The sequence below is a fragment of the Photinus pyralis genome, unplaced genomic scaffold, assembly GCF_008802855.1.
Source record: "Photinus pyralis isolate 1611_PpyrPB1 unplaced genomic scaffold, Ppyr1.3 Ppyr1.4_LG1, whole genome shotgun sequence".
Lineage (NCBI taxonomy): Eukaryota > Metazoa > Arthropoda > Insecta > Coleoptera > Lampyridae > Photinus > Photinus pyralis.
In genome coordinates this window covers 15,300,037-15,320,321 of record NW_022170249.1, presented here as the reverse complement: position 1 = coordinate 15,320,321, position 20,285 = coordinate 15,300,037, and the positions used below count along the sequence as shown (strand labels likewise).

The following is a 20,285-nucleotide window of genomic DNA, read 5'->3' as shown; positions in this document are numbered from 1 at the left end:
CAACTCTTGTGCTGGACATCGTTCTTGTTAAGACGTAACTCCGTTGGCCGCAAAATTCTACCAAGTTAAAAACGTGGTAACTCGACGCAACCGACGAAAGCGCATTTTCCCCACACAGTATCAGTAATAACTCGGGAATGAAATGAAGTGACTTTTTGAAGAAACTTTTGTCGTTCTGGTCTCTGGGCACACCGTATAAGAAAGAAACCACAACGAAAAAGCTTAAACTGGAGACAATAGCGTTTATTTTTCTTTTGGAGAATGCTCTAAAAACTGCTTACATAAGTAATCATTCGCTCTCATCGTGTTTATTGGGCTGTCTTGATCTACGACCACGTTAATAGCAACTTCGGAAGCCTCGCCGAATCGCGTAGTGCTCATATTTGTCCAGCAGAAACCAGATTTCGCCCAGAATATAGGGTACATTACTAAAAAAAAGCGACGAACCATCAGTTAAATTTCAGATCTTGCAGAAAACAGACAACTAGAGTTTCCTAGTAGGCACATACATTGTTTTTTTTCTTGTCCCGATGAAGTCCCTTACGAAAGTGGGCGCAACGTTGACTTCATTTAACATTGACACGATCCTATCCCGAAATAACGAAATCTACCACATTTTATTATACTTATTCTGAAACTGCACAACATTCTCTTTCTAATTGCTAACAACATATTACAGTATCTAATCATAAATCGATAAACTACAAATGCACGTTTACGTAGATTACCTAGAGGTTGGAAAGAAAATTTTGTACAGTTTGAGAATATGTAATACATTTGATTTGTGTGACTATTTTCGTGAAGATTCACCGACCCTTTGTCGTTGGAACCGATTTCGAATTGGACTTTCGACAAAATAAATAAATAGCGAATTACTTCCTCAGAAGAAGGTTTTCCTATATATTTAACAAGTAGGTACATTATTCTCTAAGGCGATGTAATTGTACGTAGGTACATAACGTTTCGGTCGTTTTCATTAAAATTTACACATCATGTAACTTTGAATCTTAACGTACAATCTTTCGTACAGCTGATAATTGAAATAAACTTAACTGCACTTGGTACTTGAAAAATCCATCACTGTCAAGAAAGTGAAATTTTGGATGCGAAATGTGGTTCTTATAATCATGAAAACGGAGTAGTAAAACTTTCACTTCCTGTATGTACCTACCTGCGTATTTTAATTGAAATTTTTCAACAGCATGGGACGTGCCTACATTCTACCCCTTAAATCCTGTGTAAATGAAAAAACCCTTTCGCCTTTTAAATCTAAACGCACGTCTGTTTGTTAATCTATCATCATCGAGAATGACCCAAAAGACCATTCCGCTCCAAGTAAATAACCCGCCTTGTTGAACATTGTCTTACCGCCCGCTTAAGCATATCCTGCAGGTGAAATTAAAATCTCAAATATTTGTCCACCCTCTAAACTAAAAGACCACCCACGGCGAGGTGTTAACAATGTCCCCGACTTTTATATATCTTCCACACAAGTGTCAATGGAGAGAAAAAAAGTTACTACCTATTAGCACTTCTCATATTCGGCCTCTCTCATCAGTCAAGGCCAAAAATTTATTAATTGAGCTTTTTTTATCAATTGTACACGTCGGTAATCGTGGCATTACATCACCCTACTAAAGATATGTTTGCGTAAGCTTAGTCACGGGCCCATATGGGGGATCCGAAAACTGCATAGGGTGCGAGGGTTGAAATATCACCCAATTACGAACTCATCGCCGTTGATCGACGACAGTTATGTCTGATATCAAATGATAAGCGACGGTTTGATTTTGTTAAGTCATTGATCAATTATTTTATTATTCATTTGTGGCAGATACACCTGGTGACGCCGCCGTCGAGGTGGTCTTTTGACAGGCGTCGCGTTATTGAATTCGGTATTGGGTATTTTTTCTAAATTTGAGGGGAGGCATTGTAATAAAAACGGATTTTCGGCTTCACTACAACGTTAACAACATTGATAGAAATCGTTGCTCGCCGGCTTAATATTTTCCATACATCTCACACTTTAATTAGTCTTGGCCTGATGATTACTGAAGATTCGTAATCGAAACGTTTTCAGATTCCCAAAACGAGTAGAGTAGGTAATTCACCTTTTATAACTAATGACAGTTGAAATGAAAACGGTTTCAATGGCGTTAAAAAAAGGATGATTATGATATGGTACCAGAGTCCAGAGTTTTTGTTTTGAATTTCGTTTCATAGTGTTCCAAAAAGAATGAGAAGCGTTTGAATTTCGCGCGTTCTATTGTTTTTTGCAGTACTGCATTGGCGAGAAGTTGCCATTGCCTACATAAAAAACACCAAGATCCTGTATAAAGTCAAAATTGCAATATACTTCACTCAACGAAACCAAACGTATCGTATGTAAAAAAATCCGCTGAATCCAAAAATCATAGTTCCCCTGACCGGAAACGGCCGGAACATATTGTTATTAACAAAAATCGAAAAAAAATGAGAACAGTTTTTTCCTCGTTAACCATTGCTCTCAGGGAAAGAATGAATAGAAATGAACTTGTTTAGAATAAGATATAAGATACAGTTGGTCCAGAACCCTCATTTTCAACTGTTATTCTTTTTTATGGCAAAATTAAAAAATTAATCTCTAAAATTATTACCAAGTAAAATTCATCCGATCTTTTTGAAAATCCGTATTAGTAACTTCTTTTGATAACAAAACAATATGACAAACCCGATCACCGCAGGTTTCATAGTAATTGATTAATTAAATAAACAAATAAAAAAAGAGATGCTTTGTCTTTCAAACTGGGGGACTACAAGAGCGTTCCCAATTTTTTTATACATAGTTTAACCCTAAAACAATCTTTTCCAATAATTATCCCGATAATTTTTGCAAATCAACGAACTGTGGAATTTTTTTAGTTAACTAACAAATTGAATAGCTTCCGAGATATAACAAGAAACTCTATAATCGGCCCTTGGCAGTCGAATTAATAAAAATCGTTCATTTTGGTGAAATAGAAGCATAAAAAAGTTCACGCTTTAAAGAATCGATCGGTGTGATCCGATTTGCAAAATCATTTTTGGTTGTTTCGAAAACTGTCTTCAAAATCAAAAGCTGATTTCTCGTGAACTATTAGTCGGATTTGGACGTATTTTTTTTAATGTACGTCTTTCAGAGAGCTTTCCCTTCGCCTATTATAGAGTTAAATGTTTTTTTTATATTGCATTTGTTAATTAAGAAAATTCTTCGAATTCCGAAAAAAAATTCTACACTCCGTCGATTTGCAAGAATCATCGGGACAATTATTGGAAAAGATTGTTTTAGGGTTAAACTATGTATAAAAAAATTGGGAACGCATTTGTAGTCCTCCAGTATGAAAGATAAAGCAACCCTTTTTTTACTTGTTTGTCTTATCGAAAATTTTATTCTAAACAAGTTCATTTCTATTCATTCTTTCCTTGAGAGCAATAGTTAACGAGATATTCCAAGTCAAATGCGAAAAAACGCGACATTTTCTCATTTTTTCTTCGTTTTTTGTTGATAACAATATGTTCCGGCCGTTTTCGGCCAGGGGGGACTATGATTTTCGGATTCAGCGGATTTTTTTACATAGAACGCGCTTGGTTTCGTTGAGTGAAATTAGAACAACCAGTTTATACTATACATCTAAAGCTAATTTGACTGGACTAATACAGAAAACTGGTAGTCCGTTTAGAATGAAATTTTCGTTCGTTATTGTGCCGCTAATGTTAAAGTTAATCAAGGTGAAAAATTTGCGAAAGGAATTTCCCACACACCAAACCGATAAGTCAAGGACAAACATTAAAAGTGAGCTATCTTAGTTTTCGTTTCTCATTTTCGAACCCCAAATTTGTGTATTGACCAATAGGATAGGAACAATGAAAACAAGATAAATTGTCAATCAATAAATAGTCACAAGGGTACAATATAAAGCCCCCACGACATATTCAGTAACAAATATATTATTTTTACTTGAAGTACCAGTAAAATACTGCAAGCATCCAGCAACGTACTGGAAGTACAATATCGTTAGTACCAGTTGACCTAAGGAGAAACATGTGCCATTTTTGGTGTTCACCAAAATTTCAAATTCAAGTTAATTCAATATATTTCACGTTAAAATTCAATTAATTTATGTAAATTCATGTTAATGCAAATTACTTCACGTTAATTCAATAGTTCACATACATTCAAATTCACTTGAATTCAAATTGATTAACATTAATTTTAATTATCACGTTAATTCAAATTAATTCACGTTTGAAACTAATGCGTACAATTCATTTTATCTTTTATCTCTATCTCACTGTAGTCTAATTAAAGGTCTCAACGAAAGGAACCGTTTTCTACCAACTACTGCCCTTCTTTCTGTCCTCTTATCAAAGTACGGGGTGGAGGGGGGAGTGGAACTAGTTTTATCCTTCATGGTAGGTACTCTAATGAAAGGTTTCAAGGAAAGGAATTAATTTCTACCAACCATAGCCCTCCTCCTCGACCTCTTATCGAAGATCGGGGATATTCCCTTATCCCTCAAGAACGGACTGTCGGAAGAGGGTACTCACAAAGGGCGATTGAGACGTCTGCTAGAAATATATTCATTGGTGATGTCAAAACAAAAGTTATTTCGTTTAAAAAAAATGCGCTTTATCTGCACAAGAGTTGTGCACAATTTATACTTGTTATCTACGTCACCTTTTTTTGTTCCGAAGAATGTTAGTTTCGATCAGATTATTTTTTCCGTACGGTTTTAAAAATTGGGCTTTATCTGCACAAGAATTGTGCACAATTTATACTTGTTTCTTATTATGAACTGGATATACAGGGTGTTTTTTTGGGAGCTTTAGTTAAACGTTTCTGGGAAAGTAAAATAGGTAGGTTTTTGAAAATTTGAACTTAGGAGTTACTCTGAAGGCCGAATCGATGTAAAATATTTTCAAAATGGCCGCACTTCCGGAAACACCGGAAGTAGATAGTAACTTCGTTATTTTAAATGGCAACCCCTATTTTTTATTGCATTTTTGGATTCTAAGTGAAATTTCAACTCTTTTGATACCCATATGTCGATATCTGCCACTTATGGTTTTTAAGTTATTTTGATTTTAAGAAAAAAAATGGCGGATGCAGACGGTACTTTGATAATTGATTACTTGAAAACGGTTGTAGTCAAGGCAACCCATTTTTATCAGTATATAGAGAATGAATGGGGTTTTCTTTTAATGTACTTAAAAAAAAGTTAAGTTGCGTACAACCGCACCTATGGAGATCCAAATTTAAGAAACTTTAAAGTCTATAAACTCAGTTTTTTAAAATGGAATGACCCTGTTCTTACTATTGCATGAGATAGAGAATCGAAATTGGCATATTTTGATATTACATGTTCCTATAGCTATCTTTAACAGTTTCTGACTTATTCCCATTTTATTGAATTGACACTATTTTTTTCGAATTTTCTTTTTAGTAGTCGGCCATGATTTTAAAACAATCGAATTTTAAACAAATCTAGTGACACTAATCCGTCACCTACTGTTATAGGTGCACATAGGTTTTTCAAAAATCGAAAAATGACTCGGAGTGGTTTCATCTATTTTGGAATTTAATAAATTGTTATTTATGGTAAAATGGACAGAATCGCGACACGTGGTTGCCGTACATTCATTCGAACCACTGGAACGAAATTGTATCAATTTTGGAAATGTTGTACCCCCAAATGCACTACAAACCGTTGAAGCACAAGTGATACAAAGCTCTACAACAGAATATTTAAGAGAATGAATTGAATTGCAAATGCAAGATTAACAAAATAAATTCAATGCAAAATATAAAAAACTTCGTTGAAACATTTTTGGTATGGAATTGTTGCTAGAACAGATATCGCATTACCTCTCTTAATTTCCAGACTTATACGTTGTTTAAGAAATTCAGTTGAACGACTGTCTAGATTTTTCAAAAATTTTCCATCCTATATCCTTAACAAAAAACTTATTTATTAATGAATTAATTAGGCTACAATAAATGATATTAACGAATCCATTCCTTGATTTGTTTAAAATTCGATTGTTCTAAAATCATGGCCAACTACTAAAAAGAAAATGCGAAAAAAATCGCATCAATTCCTAGATCAATTCAATGAAATGGGAATAAATCAGAAACTGTTAAAGATAGCTATAGGAACATGTAATATCAAAATATGCCAATTTCGATTCTCTATCTCATGCAATAATAAGAACAGGGTCATTCCATTTAAAAAAACTGAGTTTATAAACTTTAAAGTTTCTTAAATTTGGATCTCCATAGGTGCGGTTGTACGCAACTTAACTTTTTTTTAAGTGCACCAAAAGAAAGCCCTATTCATTCTTTATGCACTGATAAAAATGGGTTGCCATGACTACAACCGTTTTCAAGTAATCAATTATCAAGGTACCATCTGCATCCGCAATTTTTTTTCTTAAAGTCAAAATAACTTAAAAACCATAAATCGCAGATATCGACATATGGGTATCAGAAGAATTGAAATTTCACGTAGAATCCAAAAATGCAATAAAAAATGCGGGTTGGCATTTAAAATAACGAAGTTACTATCTACTTCCGGTGTTTCCGGAAGTGCGGCCATTTTGAAAATATTTTACATCGATTCGGCCTTCAGAGTAACTCCTAAGTTCAACTTTTCAAAAACCTACCTATTTTACTTTCCCAGAACCGTTTAACTAAAGCTCCCAAAAAAACACCCTGTATGCTAGTGTGCTCTTTATCTAATGACGTGTAAATGTATCAACATGTCTGCACAACAACATAAATGATATTATTATGATTATTAAAAAAATAGTATATTAAAGGCTCTTTTCAATAATATAACACTAAAAAGTTAATTTGATTTAAAAAAATTAAAACAAAATTTAAAAAATGAAATTTTTGTATTTTCTTAAATTATTTGAACCTTTTTTTAATTTTTTATTTGAATCTTTTTCTTACTATCATCACTGATGTGTTCTATTTTTGAAAAGAGAATTTAATATGTTCTCATTACAGATGAAAATATACAGGGTATTCCATTAAAAAAAATTAAGTTAGCTCTGATAACTTTTGACGGATCTCGGATTCAAAACAAATTTTGAATTGTTTTAATTTTGTTCAAAATCTTTTGTATCAATATTGAATGTTTTAGTGTTCAAAACAATTTTCTAATTTTTTTTGCACTTTCTTTTAATGTTCTATTTGAATCTTTTTATGTGACTTGAATCTTTGTGTGATATATTTTTAAAAAGAGATTTTATCCTTACACATTAAAATATATACAGCGTATTTCGTTTAAAAAAATTAGGTTAGCTCCGATAACTTTTTTTACCAGATCTCGTATACTTACAGATTTTGAAAACGGTAGATTATTCAACAATAATCATAAAAAAACTTTTGTAAAAAACATTTTTCTGTATCTTTTTTAACTAAGAACATATAGGGTCAGGTAAAAAACAATTATCCGACTTAACCTCATTTTTTTTAATGAAAGACCTTGTATAATTTAATCTAAAAAAATAGGATATTAAAGGCTCTTTTCAAAAATATAACACTAAAAAGTCAATTTGATTAAAAAAAATTCAAAAATTCAAAAATTGTTTTGACATTTTTTGTATTTTCAACTATGTATTTGAACCTTTTTTTAAAATTTTCCTTAGTATTATCACTGATGTGTTCTATTTTTGAAAGAGAATTTAATATGCTATCATTATAGATTAAAATATACAGGGTAATCCATTAAAAAAAATTAGGTTAGCTCTGATAACTTTTTTTTGACAGATCTCGTATTCAAACCAATTGTTGAATTGTTTTAATTTTGTTCAAAATCTTTTGAATCAATATTGAATATTTTAGTGTTCAAAACAATTTTTTAATTTTTTTGCACCTTTTTTTAATGTTTTATTTGAATCTTTTTTAAGTGACTTGAATCTTTTGAATATCATCCTTGGTGTGTTATATTTATAAAAGAGAATGTATCTTTATACATTAAAATATACAGGGTATTTCGTTTAAAAAAATTAGGTTGGCTCTTTTTTTACCAGATCCTGTATACTCGCCTGTATACTTATTTTGAAAACGGCAGATTATTCAATAATAATTATAAATGAACTTTTGTGTAAAACATTTTTCTGTATCTTTTTTAACAAGTTATCCGACTTGATTTTTGTAATAAAAGACCTTGTATAATTTAAACAAAAAAATAGCTTTTTAAAGGCTCTTTTCAAAAATATTAACTAAAAAGTCAATTTGATTAAAAAAAAATTTTACATTCAAAAATTGTTTTGAAATTTTTTGTATTTTCTTAAATTATTTGAACCTTCTTATAAATTTTTTATTTGAATCTTTTTCTTAGTATCACTGATGTGTTCTATTTATGAAAAGAGAAATTAATATGCTATCATTATAGATTAAAATATACAGGGTAGTCCATTAAAAAAAATTAAGTTAGCTCTGATAATTTTTTTGCCAGATCCCATATTCAAAACAATTTTTGAATTTTTGTATTATTTGAACCTTTTTTTAATGTTTCATTTGAATCTTTTTTGAATATCATCTCTAGTGTCTTATATTTTTAGAGAATTTAATAGATTAAAATATACAGAGTGTTCGGTTTAAAAAAATTAGGTTAGCTCTAATAACCATTTTTACCAGATCCCGTACACTTATTAGGAAAACGCTGAGGAAAAAAGTGATTCCATTACCTTCAAACTGTAAGACTACTTAAGGGCTCCAAAATGCACGATAGATTCAGGGGCCAAAACATAAGCGAAGTAAAAATTGTTTATGACAACTGTAAAATAGTTAATGAGTAACCTACAGACAAAGAAATGGTTGGAAGAGTACATATGAGTGCAGAGAGCGGATGTACAGGGGTGTCTAGGCGATATTCGAAAAAAAGGATTCAATTTAGAACTTTTTTATCGCCATTCTACAGGGTGTTTTAAAACTAATGGTCAATTTTAAACCTTCAAACCCTAAAACGTTGATTTTTTCAAATTAAACATGTTTTACTTTTTTGCATATTCAAATAGGAACATTGGAATTTGAACACCCGCCTGTACAGTATATCTTGTCCACAATCATGAGAAAAATGGAAAATTTTTACGTCTTGCCCATTGAGACAATGTGTTTTGACATTTTCCCAACAAAATTAATGGGAAGCTTTTGCACCAGTTTTTCACTACTAACGTAACCTAAAAGAGAGCAATAACAAGCGTAAGATTGCTTGCACACCACACAACATTTGAATCAATGGTTTGATATTCTGGGAGAAGTTGTTATGGAGATATCAATTAAAATCCCAGGACATTCATATCATCGATGCATATTGCCTATATTGTCTACATTAAGTAAAGTGGGAAAATGTGACAAGAATTACTTTTCAAATACTTCTACACAGTGAATAATCCATCGATATTGCTTTTTTTAAAACAAATATCCCTTTAATTGTACAGAACAGAAATTTATTTAGGGCAAATAAAAGGCTTTAGCTTTAGAGCCTCTCCTTAGAAACACTACGCAATACACACCCTAAATGTGCCCCAGATGAAAACGCGTCCGTCACACAGTAAGGCAGCAGAATGGGAATCTCCGGCAGACACCTGCACGACTTTGTCAGGCAGCTCAACTTCGTCAGCAGTAAACTCGGAATCCTCCTTGTCAGCCGTAATTCGACCTAAAGCACCCTCGTCATTGCAACCAAAGGTTAAAACTTTGCCAGTCTTCGTCAGACACACAGTGTGCATTCCGCCGGCGCACACGTCGACGATTTCGTGCTCCATGTTTACCAACGAGAACCTGCTCTTCTCCAGGATGTCACTACCCATGCCGAGCTGGCCTACATCACCTGCGCCCGTTACCAGCACCACGCCGCTCCTTTGCAACCCGACCGGTACGTCGTGCTCAATTACAACTAAAATACGACAAATGTACGAGTTGCTACCAGAGGAGAACTCACCCTTGAGTTTCTTCGGAAGCTTCACAGCGCCAGTATCGGACTCCCGCACCGAATTGGAACGTCTTCGTTTTGGCGGCATTGCTTCCACGTAAATGAAGACAGAATTTGCTAAATTGTGTACTTTTTTGTGGTACACAAATTCTGGAAAATTAGCCTTCAATGGTTGAGAAAATGGTGAAAAACTCCGGCGGGAATAATCCCCACCACATGAGACCAACGGCCGATTCGGGTTTTTTAGGTTAGATTTCATTTGCAATGTTGCCGATTGTTACTTTAATACAAGGTGATACAATAAAATTGGACTCGAATGATCACAAAATCTTCTGCACCTTAAAACAAATCAGTCCAAGTTTCGGCACTAGTATATACCTTCGCCACCGGAAAGTACGCATTTCTTATTTCCTCTCCCAAGGGAAATTGACCACCGCAACTTTTACTCGTTCATCACTTGGTTCTTGCTCGCCCCAAGAATATTTCAGGCCTGTAGTAACTGCATCCAGAAGACTTGTCCTTGAAATAATTGAAATGTACCCATGACCAAAGATTACTTTCATCTCTGTGGTCCCCAGCTAAAGTGACTTCCGCAATTTTTTCGAGTCCATAATTTTCACCCCAGCCGAAAGACTTCCGGATATTGTTTACTAAAAAAAACTGTTCACCACAACCCCATCAACAAGCATGGGACTTCTAAAATAACTGATGTGTGCCCAGTTCCAGAGATTTCTTTCATTTCTGTAGCTTCATCAGGTAAAATCACATTCAGAATTTTCGCCTTCGTTAGGAGGTTGGCCCCCCTGGAACCAGCTCACTACCAGGGTCTTACTCCTCCAAAGAAATAATTACTTTCTATAGAGAATTCGGTTCAGAAGACTGGTGCTTAAAAAACTGACGCACGCACCCAACTTCAGAGAATCCATTTCTGTGATAAAGGGAAAAGAATACCCGATGGAAATGATAGATGGAGGAAAAGGGGAGAAATGGATGTTGGAAAGTTGTTCTACTGTAAAAAGTTTTTCTTTCCCCAAGATGATGATTGATTAGAAGGTTATGTACATATTTAGAAGACAAAACAAAAAAAAAGTTGAACATTACTTATAATATCAATAAATACGCATAAAAAACAGATAATCAAACAATTAGCAGTATAAAAGTACTCTTGGCTAAAATGATTCAACAATACATAAACTCTAACATTAGAAACAAAGAATCTCGACATCATTGTTCGACAGTTACCGGCTTAATGTCGTCCAAGATTTTTCTTTCCTCCAAATAATCCTTCTCATTCCCACTCGCCTCTTGAAGAAACGAAGTATCTTCATCGAACGAAGATGAATCTAAAACAACATCAGTTGGCATTCTCGCCCTATCGAAACTCACCATCCTCGACGTTTCCCTTGAAGTATTCGAGTCGGCGATTCGCCGCGATGCCGCTCTCGTAGTTCCTATAATCGTCGGAGAGTATAAGCTGGTACCATGTGATGATACAGACGATGGCAATAAAAAATAGGTTCGAAGTGATACCTAAAAGGGATCTTCACAATTATAAGAGCGCAAAACGGACGACGACCCACCTATTGTCGCGGAAACGAGCGGCCAATGGAACATAAAGTAGCGCAATCCTGAGAATTGGGCGTTAATGAAAAATTTCGCCGAGTACAACTGAATGTACTTCGTCTGTATTTCAAGATAAACGTCCGTCACTGGAGCGGTCTGAAATCAGTTAAATGTACGCGAGTGATTGAAGTTGCGAGGGGTGATTCACACTCGGAAATGCCTACATTAAGTGAGAAAGAGAAATGTAAGAAGTTGGAAAGAGAGATAGAAAGGGCGAAGGAAGATGTGAGACATCCAAGAACACAAGGAGAAAAATTGAACTCAAATAAGTGGAATACAATTAAATTTAGTAGTCTGCGCATGCGCACATTTAATTTTTACTATATGCGATATGTTTGTCTACTAGAAACGTCTATAGTAAAAATTAAAAATAAAATCTAGAAACAAGCAAGTCGACATTGCGCACATTTGATATGTTTTTCTTTACTGGGAGCATCTATGGTTAAAATTTCAAAGAAATATGTCTTTAATTAAGAAAGTTAGCATTGCGCATGCGCAAATCCAACTTTTACAATTTGCAATTTAATACCTTTATCCTGGCCTTTATCTGTAGTAACTTAGACAAACGTTCAGCAGTATGCGCATGCGCATATCATTTGATTTTAATATAAGATACTTTCCCTTTACTAGAAGCAAAAAAATATCTATAAATAAGAAAATTGACATTGCGCATGCGTGTAGCAATCAAGATTTTTGGCTCAGGTGCCAAAGCTACCGAATACAAAAACAACGAACCAAACATATTGAAAACTGTAGGAGTAGTTCAGCAGGCCCACAACATGTATCATCGAACCTGAAGTGAACACTCCTATAGTCCGAAAATTTTGAGAAATGATCAAAAACTATGATATTTTAAGAAATCCTGGGAAGTGTACACATTTTCAGAACATGAAACCCCTCAGGAACTCGTTTGACTACCTCTTTATCCTCATATTCCGCGAACAGCTCAACATATACCTTCTGCTTCTCCTCGACGGTGCCCAGTATAAAAAGCGGTATAAACACAAGCTTGTACAAGGTGTCGATCACGACGCTACGATAGTGCAGCATCGCCGAACGACACGAGCTGGTGACCAGCGACCCGTCCTGCCCGCGAAAGTCGGCGCACACCATAAACATGCCGAGCTCGCGATTCGTACGTGACTCCGGCATTTCCAGTTCGAGATGGATCTTGTACGGTTGGCCGTACATGAGCAGTTGCTGACGTTTCGTCAGTTGTATGTGCGCCGATGGGAAACTGCATATGCCCTTGGCGTCCTGACACGCCCTACAAACCACTTTGACTATCTCCAAAGTTCAATCGCTACTCACTTAAATTGGAGGAACACAGGCCGTTCGTGCGAAATCGTCGGCACGTACACGTAGTAAAAAGCCATGTACATAAAAATCGACAGCCATACCAAGACGGAGGTCGCGGCCGCAACGATTGTCCCTCTCAAAAAGAGCTCTCGCACGCTGTCGATGCCCTTCCTCGTCCGTAGCCTGTACAGTTGTACGGTCTCATAGACGAACTTTATGAGGGGTCCGCTCACTTTCGTCTTGTAGAATTGCTTTGGGTGTCTTACAATGAACCAGAAGGTGGACAGGAATCTTCGAACGACCATCGTTATCTGCCTTTTAATTACATTTTTATCTATAAAATAAAGGTCGATATTCAAATCAGCGCAACTTAACCTAAAAGTTGTTTACAAATGTATTAAAGTGGCTGTCTCTCTTTCAGATTTACAGTGTGGATATCTATCTGTCTCTGTTGACGTTTGTAAAGTTTATCAACCTGATAAAGTACAGGGGCGGGCTTAAGAAAGGATGTGGTAACTTTGCTGTTTGTTTTTATCCGGACTGTGGTTCAGGTGTACAGGGTGGTTCAAATTTGGGGCTCACCATTGGAATCTCGGATTTCCGTAACGCAGAGAGATACGGTGTAGGTTAAAAGTTAAAAGTTGCTCCTTTTTGTGATTAAAAAACGTATTTGAAAAACTGAGATATCACCTAAAAACTGAAAAAGTCAATTTTCGTTTACATTTTTCCTAGCTTAAACTTAAACGGTCGGAAATGGACGGTTCTGTTAGCAGACTACTACTTCATGTTTCTTATGGATTCCATATGGGATTTTTACGGAATGAGATAGACAAGAAAAAAATGACCTGCCATACACTCTATCCGTTTAGATAAATAGACAAGAAAAATTTCAAAATCAATAATGTTTTTCATTCATTTCTTAACAAAACCGATTCAACACGGGTATGAGGGCGATACACTTCTTTTTTTTGTTCTCTATCTTATTCTGTAAGAAATACAAAATGGCGGCCATAAGAAATAAGAAAGGGTTATAAAAATTATGTCCCAGAAAATGTGCTAATGGGTACCGTCCATTTCCGAGCGTTTAAGCTCGGGAAAATGAAAACGAAATTTGACATTTTCAGTAAATTAAAAAAACAACTATAAAATCTTCGAGAAAATTCCATTTCAATTTTCAGTAGGTTTTAAAGATTGTATGTATAGATTCTGAAACATTCTAAATTGATTCACAGAGTATTCACAAAGAAGATCTTAAGAGAACATTTAAAAAAACCAAGAAACATCCTAAGTAGGAATTTATCAAGACTATTGGGTTTTAAGGTGTAGGAGGATCTACAAATTTTGGAGGTTTTAAGGAACTTAATCCCAAGAATATTCAAGAAATAACTTTGTAGTGTACCCCAGGTTCTACACTAACTTCTCACTACATCAAGAACACGGAAATAAAGTCAATCCGGCAACGTTTAAAAATGGCCACCCGATTGACTATTTCCTCCAAAACTAAACAAGATCCCGCCTAAATTTGAAAAGTGGCATGTGATGATAAAACATCTAGGGCCCCCTTACGTTAGTTGTAGACAACTCTTTGACCTGAAGCACAGTAACGATCGCAATTATTAAGATTGTGAAAGCTCGGAAATTTAAGTCGAAATAAATTACATTGCAAAAATAAATTTTGAAAATGGTAGTTCGCTGAATAAAAATAGAAATAGGCAGGGAAAAAAAAGAACTTACCGATAAAAAAACCAGCTGTCAAATTAATAACAAATTGTGTTGTAAAATTGATTGTTTTTTTTTTAAATAATAATAATCTTTCTTTATTATTTATTATTATTAAGGGTTAGGCGAAGCCAATTAAGGCCAATTTAACCCCCCTCTACATATTAATATGATACACATTCAGTGTTTGTAATGATGTGAATGCGTAATAAAATTATAACATCACAAAAAATAGCAGGTAAACTTCATGAGGTAACATTTAGGTTAAAAATAAGTTTTGGGAATTATGGGTCAGGTAAGCAGGTACCAATATTCTAAGAAAGGGTGAAATACACAGGATGTGACTCATCTCTGGTGCAATAAAGTCCTTTTGTTAAAAGCAACATGGAAAATTACATGGCCTTGTAGGCAAATTTAACTAAAAACACGATATGCGGAAATTACTGAATCGCCACTCATTTATCGCACATAGATTCTAAACTGAAGAGCTTTGATTAGCGTAATCCCGCTCCTGAAAGATGGGTAACCCGCCCCTGGTTTCGGGGTTTCGAGCCTACAGAATGTCGAAGACAATCACGGAATTAGGTGTCGTAACTCAATTTTGACTTTTTTTTCAACCCCCCGGGACTGCTTCATTCACGAGAAAATTGTTAGTAACAAACAACAAGTCAGTACATACATCAAACGAATCGGTAATTTCCACATATTAAAATAAAATGAAAACTTATATGAATGCAACTTCAGAAACAAGACCAAGTAATCAACATCGATAAATATAAATTAAGCAAGTATTACACGAAAAACGTAAACAATTACAAACAAAAGGATAACGGTATTAAACATGTCATTCTGCATTGCGGGTAAACCAAGTAAATTAAAAAAACACAAAATATAAACAAACATTTATGGAGCGACGCGTTCACGACCGCCATTCAAGACAAGATGCCCAACGTAACCCACATTCCTGCTTTTTAGATGGCGCAAGCAGCTTTTCCCCACCTAGAAATTGCATGGGTGCCAACTCTCAAAAATGTATGTATCGTCGTAAGTTGTATATGTATATACAGGGTGGAACCTCTCAACTTCATGAATGTTGAATGAAGATCTTAATGGTTCTTGATGACCTTTAGACTCATCTCAAACCTTATTCGATTTTTTAAATTATTATTGGAATCTTCTTAGAAACCCTCTGTAATCTTCGAGTAGTTTTAGAACCTCTAATGAACCTTCCGGAGTCTTTCTTATGATTTTAGAATCTTATTAGAAGCCTATTATGATTTTTAGTATAAAAGAAACCTTTACAACCTTTTAACCCTTACAATCCACAGCTTTTCTTAGAATTCTCTACGATCAGGCCATAGAATTTTCTTAGAATCGCCTAAGCATCTAAGAGTACTCTGAAGGAATTTCAACATTTTAAGAAAATTGTGAGACAATCCCAAGAGGTATTAAAAAAATGTTTTAATGAAGGTTTGCAGGAGAAAATCATTGGCGGTATTGGCTCGTCAAGGAATAATTGAACCATCCAACAGCTCTGTGAAGAAGAAAGATGGCTACGCGAGGTTTTGCGTTGATTATTTGAAGACAAGTGAACAACGGACTAAAACAAGTATAAACTATGCACAACTCTTGTGCAGAGTACCATCCTCCGACAATTGATAATTGATCAAGTCATATTGATGTGTACAAAGGCAAATAACTTATGGTATAAATAATTATAAGAGACTTAGCATTGACCAGTCCGCGCATATCCACCTGATGTTTACAATATGCGATATGTTTGCAAGTAAGAAAGATGATATTGCGCAGTCTACGCATGCGCACATTATTAAATGCACTAATAACATTCGTTAAGAAGTCCAACATTTGGAAAGTCCCAAGAACTTCACGGATTTCAAGAAAATCAAAAAATGCTAGGGAAAGAACCTAACCTAAATCTAGAGCCTTACGGTAATTATTAGATGTAAGAGCTTTAAAAGAAATAATATCGTCAAGAAGTTTCAAGAACTTCAAGGGAATCACGAAGGTACAGTTTTTAAAGCTTCAAGAATATAATACATACAAGGATTGAAGAATCTTCGCCAACTTCAATGGTATTAAGGGATTTAATAGTTTCAAGAGGTATCGTCAAAAAAGCAATAAAATTGTTAAAAGATTCAAGAGCTTAATAAATGCTCCAAACAAAATTTTAGTAATCTTCTTGTGTTTCGAAGTGCTTTCCCATTATACCTGTTAGTAGTCCGGTTTTTGGTCTTCAAATCAAACAGTTTTGCTTAAAAAAAGGCCTACCCATACACGTTTCCTTTCTTCCTTCCCTACTCTTCTCTTTCTGTTTATTTTACTTACATTTTCCACCATAGCCACATTTCAATGCTTTGTAAGTAGGTACGTTGGTCAATAGGTGACAACCCTCCAAACTATGGCCTTAGCAGACCTTTTGCGCAATTCAACCGGTATTTTTATCTTTTCACCTTTCCCAATGCTGCCTTTCTTTGATACATTCGACATTCGACATTCTCTGTACAACTTTTGTTTCATTTTTCACCATCATTGGTTTTCCTCGTGGTAGTTTCCGTATCCGATATATCAAGTCATTTATTCTCTTCACGACTCTAGGTATATGGTTTCCAACTTCGGGGATAGCCCGCGCCTCCTCTGGGGACGATCAACCAAACCAGATCTCCAGGTTCATAACCACCAGCTTGACTTGGTCAAAGTGTAGTTCCAGGGGTACAATACACGTTTTCCAGGATACACCTCTCAAGACCAGTTCCATTAATCTCTCAGACGTCGCGGGGGCGTTTCGCAAACCAAAAGGCATGACCGTAAAATATTCTCTTCCATTGATTGCCTGATCCTATATAAACATACTGTAACGTGATTTATAAATTCAGGTTCGATTTATGTCAATATTTATTAAACAGAACTAAAACACTATAAAATCCGTACAATTTATATCGATTATTTATATCACACACTTCGAAATTTATATCAGCTTTTCGCGCTCTATGTTTCGTCCGTACTCGATCTCGTTCGATAGTAGACTCCCGCGATGTTCGGTCCGCAACCATTTATACACGCAAGCAATGTAAGTCTAGTACATTCTCGAATAATCGCGCGCGTAGAAAATTCCAGAGCGCCAAAGGCGACGTCATGTCTGGAGCATTTCCGTTACACTGCCCCCTTCTTAATTCTGGACGTCTCGTTCAGAAACTGCGTTAGTATTACTTTTTAATGCCTCGTGTCGGAATCTGCAGTCAGAGCCTGCTCGACAAACACCTTTCTTGAAAAAGTAACAGTCCACAGTTTTGCGGAGGGTCGTCCCCTGTGGGTTGAAGCAGCATACTGTAATTCGAACGCTAGTGTTTCTAAAAATCACTTCGATCATGGTTCGCACTATTTTCCAGTCCAACCCATCTAAACCACATCCAATCTTCGGGATCGCCAAGCTATTTATGTCATAGTATGCCATGAGTTTCTTTAAGCTTTTTAAAGCAGACCAGAGGTTTTCATAGGTGGGTTTGCCTTCTGACGTTTTCTTTGAAACCAAGTAGAACAAAGAGCGTCGACTATCTTCCAAGCGCAGTACTTTACCCACTCGTGGTCTTTGCTTTAACAGCTCGTCCATTCTTCCAAATCTTTTCCGGAATACGGAAGCTATACCTCTACCCATGCGAAGGTCTTCGGCGACACAATGGGCGATGGAAACGTTAACCGGAAGCTCAAAAATATTTTGACAAATTTCCTGAGTAACGCCAAATCGAGCTTTCTTCCGCTGGGCGTAATTTGACATAAAATCGTTAAAGTTTGGCTCGATCCCAAAGCTGCGTTCCTCTTCTCGAATACCTCTAACTTCTTCGTTGTTGTTGGATCCGGCATATCGTGCGAGTCGATTAATGTGGACAACTTTCGGTTTTCGGTGGTTCATTCTGATACGATATATCACGTCATTTATTTTCTTGATCACCTCATACGGACCTTCCCATTGTCTTTGTAGCTTGGGAGAAAGACCCCTTCGTCTCTGTGGATTGTGCAGCCATACCAGATCTCCAGCTTCAAAAGTTTCATTGGCCGAGCGGAGGTTGTATTGATTTTTCATGCGATCGCTGGCAATCTGAATATGACTTCTAGCCAAGTCGTGAATGTCGTTCATCTTCGCCTTTAGTTGGTCAACATAATTTTCACCTGCGACATATTCTTCATGGGGTTTACGCCCAAACTCGAGGTCACATGGAAGGCGTAGTTCACGACCCAACATAAGGCAGGCAGGAGTCTGACCCGTGGTCTCGTTGACGGCTGATCGATATGCCATAAGGAACAGGTGGAGGTACTGGTCCCAATTTTTCTGATGTTCTGCCACGACTTTTGATAACCCATCGTTCGATTCATTCTCTCAACCATTCCATCTGACTGAGGATGCAAAGGTGTTGTTCTTGTTTTATTGGCTCCTACCAATCGACAAACATCTTGGAACAAAGCCGATTCAAAGTTCCTTCCTTGGTCTGAATGGATTTCTATAGGAACACCAAAACGTGTAAAGAACTCCTTTACCAACACTTCTGCAACTGTTGCTGCCTCTTGGTTTGGAATAGCGTAAGCTTCAGTCCACTTTGTGAAATAATCCATAGCCACTAGGATATATTTATTTCCGCCATCTGTCTCGGGAAACGGTCCTGCGATATCGATAGCAACTCGTTCCATCGGACTACCAACGTTATACTGCCTCATGGGTGCCTTCTTCTTGGAAACTGGTCCGTTTACAGTAGCACATAACTCACATTTTTGACACCATCGACGGACATCTTCTTTACGGTTGACCCAATAGAATCGCTCACGTACCCTTTGCAACGTTTTCGTAATACCAAAGTGTCCTCCGGAAGCGCCGTCATGCAATTTTCGCAATACTTCCGACACTTTGCTTCTAGGTACTACTAATTGCAGCGTCGATTCGGTGCCATCTTCACTTTCAAGGGTCCTATACAACAGGTTGTCTTTTAGAGTCAGGCTATTCCATTGGCCCCAATAACTCTTTACTTCAGGACTAATGTCTTGCCAGTCTGGTCTTTGTCCGTGGCGCATCCAATTCAGAACAGTTTTTATACTTGGGTCGTTTTCTTGGGCCGTTTTGATCTCGCTTGGCTTCCATTCCTCACTCTCTACAGTTGTTCGTCGCAGATGGCCAATCTTGTCTTTTATTTTAGAACAATGTGTGCAGTTGTCCTTGCACGGTCTTCTTGACAAAGCGTCTGCATTATTGTGAACTTTTCCAGACGACGAAATGTTTACAGTGAAGATCGGGGCTTTGTTTCTGCAGGTCGACGATAGCCCCTTCCTGTCGACCTTTCTTAGTTTTCCGACTGCTGCAATGGTTTTTGACAGTTGCGGCGAACGTGTCCAATTTCGCCGTGGTTCACGTTTCTTTGCCAGTGACTGTATTGCTTTATTGATCTTTTCTTCCATTACTTTACTGACCTTTTCTTCCACTTCTTTACTGAGCTTTTCTTCAAAACTTTCAGAGCCACCTTCCTCTTCGATGGTTCTTACCCGGCTCTCACTGCGAGGTTCCACCATAGGTACTCGCGCACTTCCATGACTAGCTTTCTTGGCGGCTTCGAATTCTAACGCATGGGCCAAAGCTTTCTCAATTTTATCGTGCCTAGCCAGTCTCAAAGCCTGCTG

General features: G+C 36.3%; 2 protein-coding genes across 3 annotated transcripts; both read right to left on the bottom strand.

Annotated features, from left to right (window-relative positions):
* Positions 1-9,516: 9,516 nt before the first annotated feature.
* Positions 9,517-10,222, bottom strand: LOC116158657 (regulator of chromosome condensation-like). The gene is made up of 2 exons (XM_031471479.1): positions 9,975-10,222; positions 9,517-9,929 (listed from the first exon to the last, which is right to left on the bottom strand). The coding sequence occupies exons 1-2, from the start codon at positions 10,051-10,053 to the stop codon at positions 9,532-9,534; spliced, it is 477 nt and encodes a 158-aa protein (XP_031327339.1). The 5' UTR covers positions 10,054-10,222; the 3' UTR covers positions 9,517-9,531.
* An 829-nt stretch (positions 10,223-11,051) lies between these two features.
* On the bottom strand, positions 11,052-13,295 carry LOC116159792 (seipin). 2 transcript variants are annotated; one of them, XM_031472873.1, is made up of 6 exons: positions 13,278-13,295; positions 12,900-13,221; positions 12,507-12,855; positions 11,546-11,684; positions 11,352-11,495; positions 11,052-11,308 (listed from the first exon to the last, which is right to left on the bottom strand). In XM_031472873.1, the coding sequence occupies exons 2-6, from the start codon at positions 13,190-13,192 to the stop codon at positions 11,190-11,192; spliced, it is 1,044 nt and encodes a 347-aa protein (XP_031328733.1). In that variant the 5' UTR covers positions 13,193-13,221; positions 13,278-13,295; the 3' UTR covers positions 11,052-11,189. The 2 variants fall into 2 exon arrangements, with proteins under 2 accessions (XP_031328733.1, XP_031328732.1); XM_031472872.1 differs by lacking the exon at positions 13,278-13,295 and having other exon boundaries at positions 12,900-13,269.
* Positions 13,296-20,285: the final 6,990 nt, after the last annotated feature.

Bases quoted from the DNA above. Each gene is read 5' to 3' on its own strand.
- LOC116159792 (XM_031472873.1), bottom strand. From the start codon at position 13,192: ATGGTCGTTCGAAGATTCCTGTCCACCTTCTGGTTCATTGTAAGACAC. The intron at 12,856-12,899 runs GTGAGTAGCGAT...AGTGGTTTGTAG, and splicing joins CCTGTGTTCCTCCAATTTAA to GGCGTGTCAGGACGCCAAGG. The intron at 11,685-12,506 runs GTAGTCAAACGA...AACTGATTTCAG, and splicing joins CGGAATATGAGGATAAAGAG to ACCGCTCCAGTGACGGACGT.
- LOC116158657 (XM_031471479.1), bottom strand. From the start codon at position 10,053: ATGCCGCCAAAACGAAGACGTTCCAATTCGGTGCGGGAGTCCGATACT. The intron at 9,930-9,974 runs GTGAGTTCTCCT...GTCGTATTTTAG, and splicing joins GCTTCCGAAGAAACTCAAGG to TTGTAATTGAGCACGACGTA.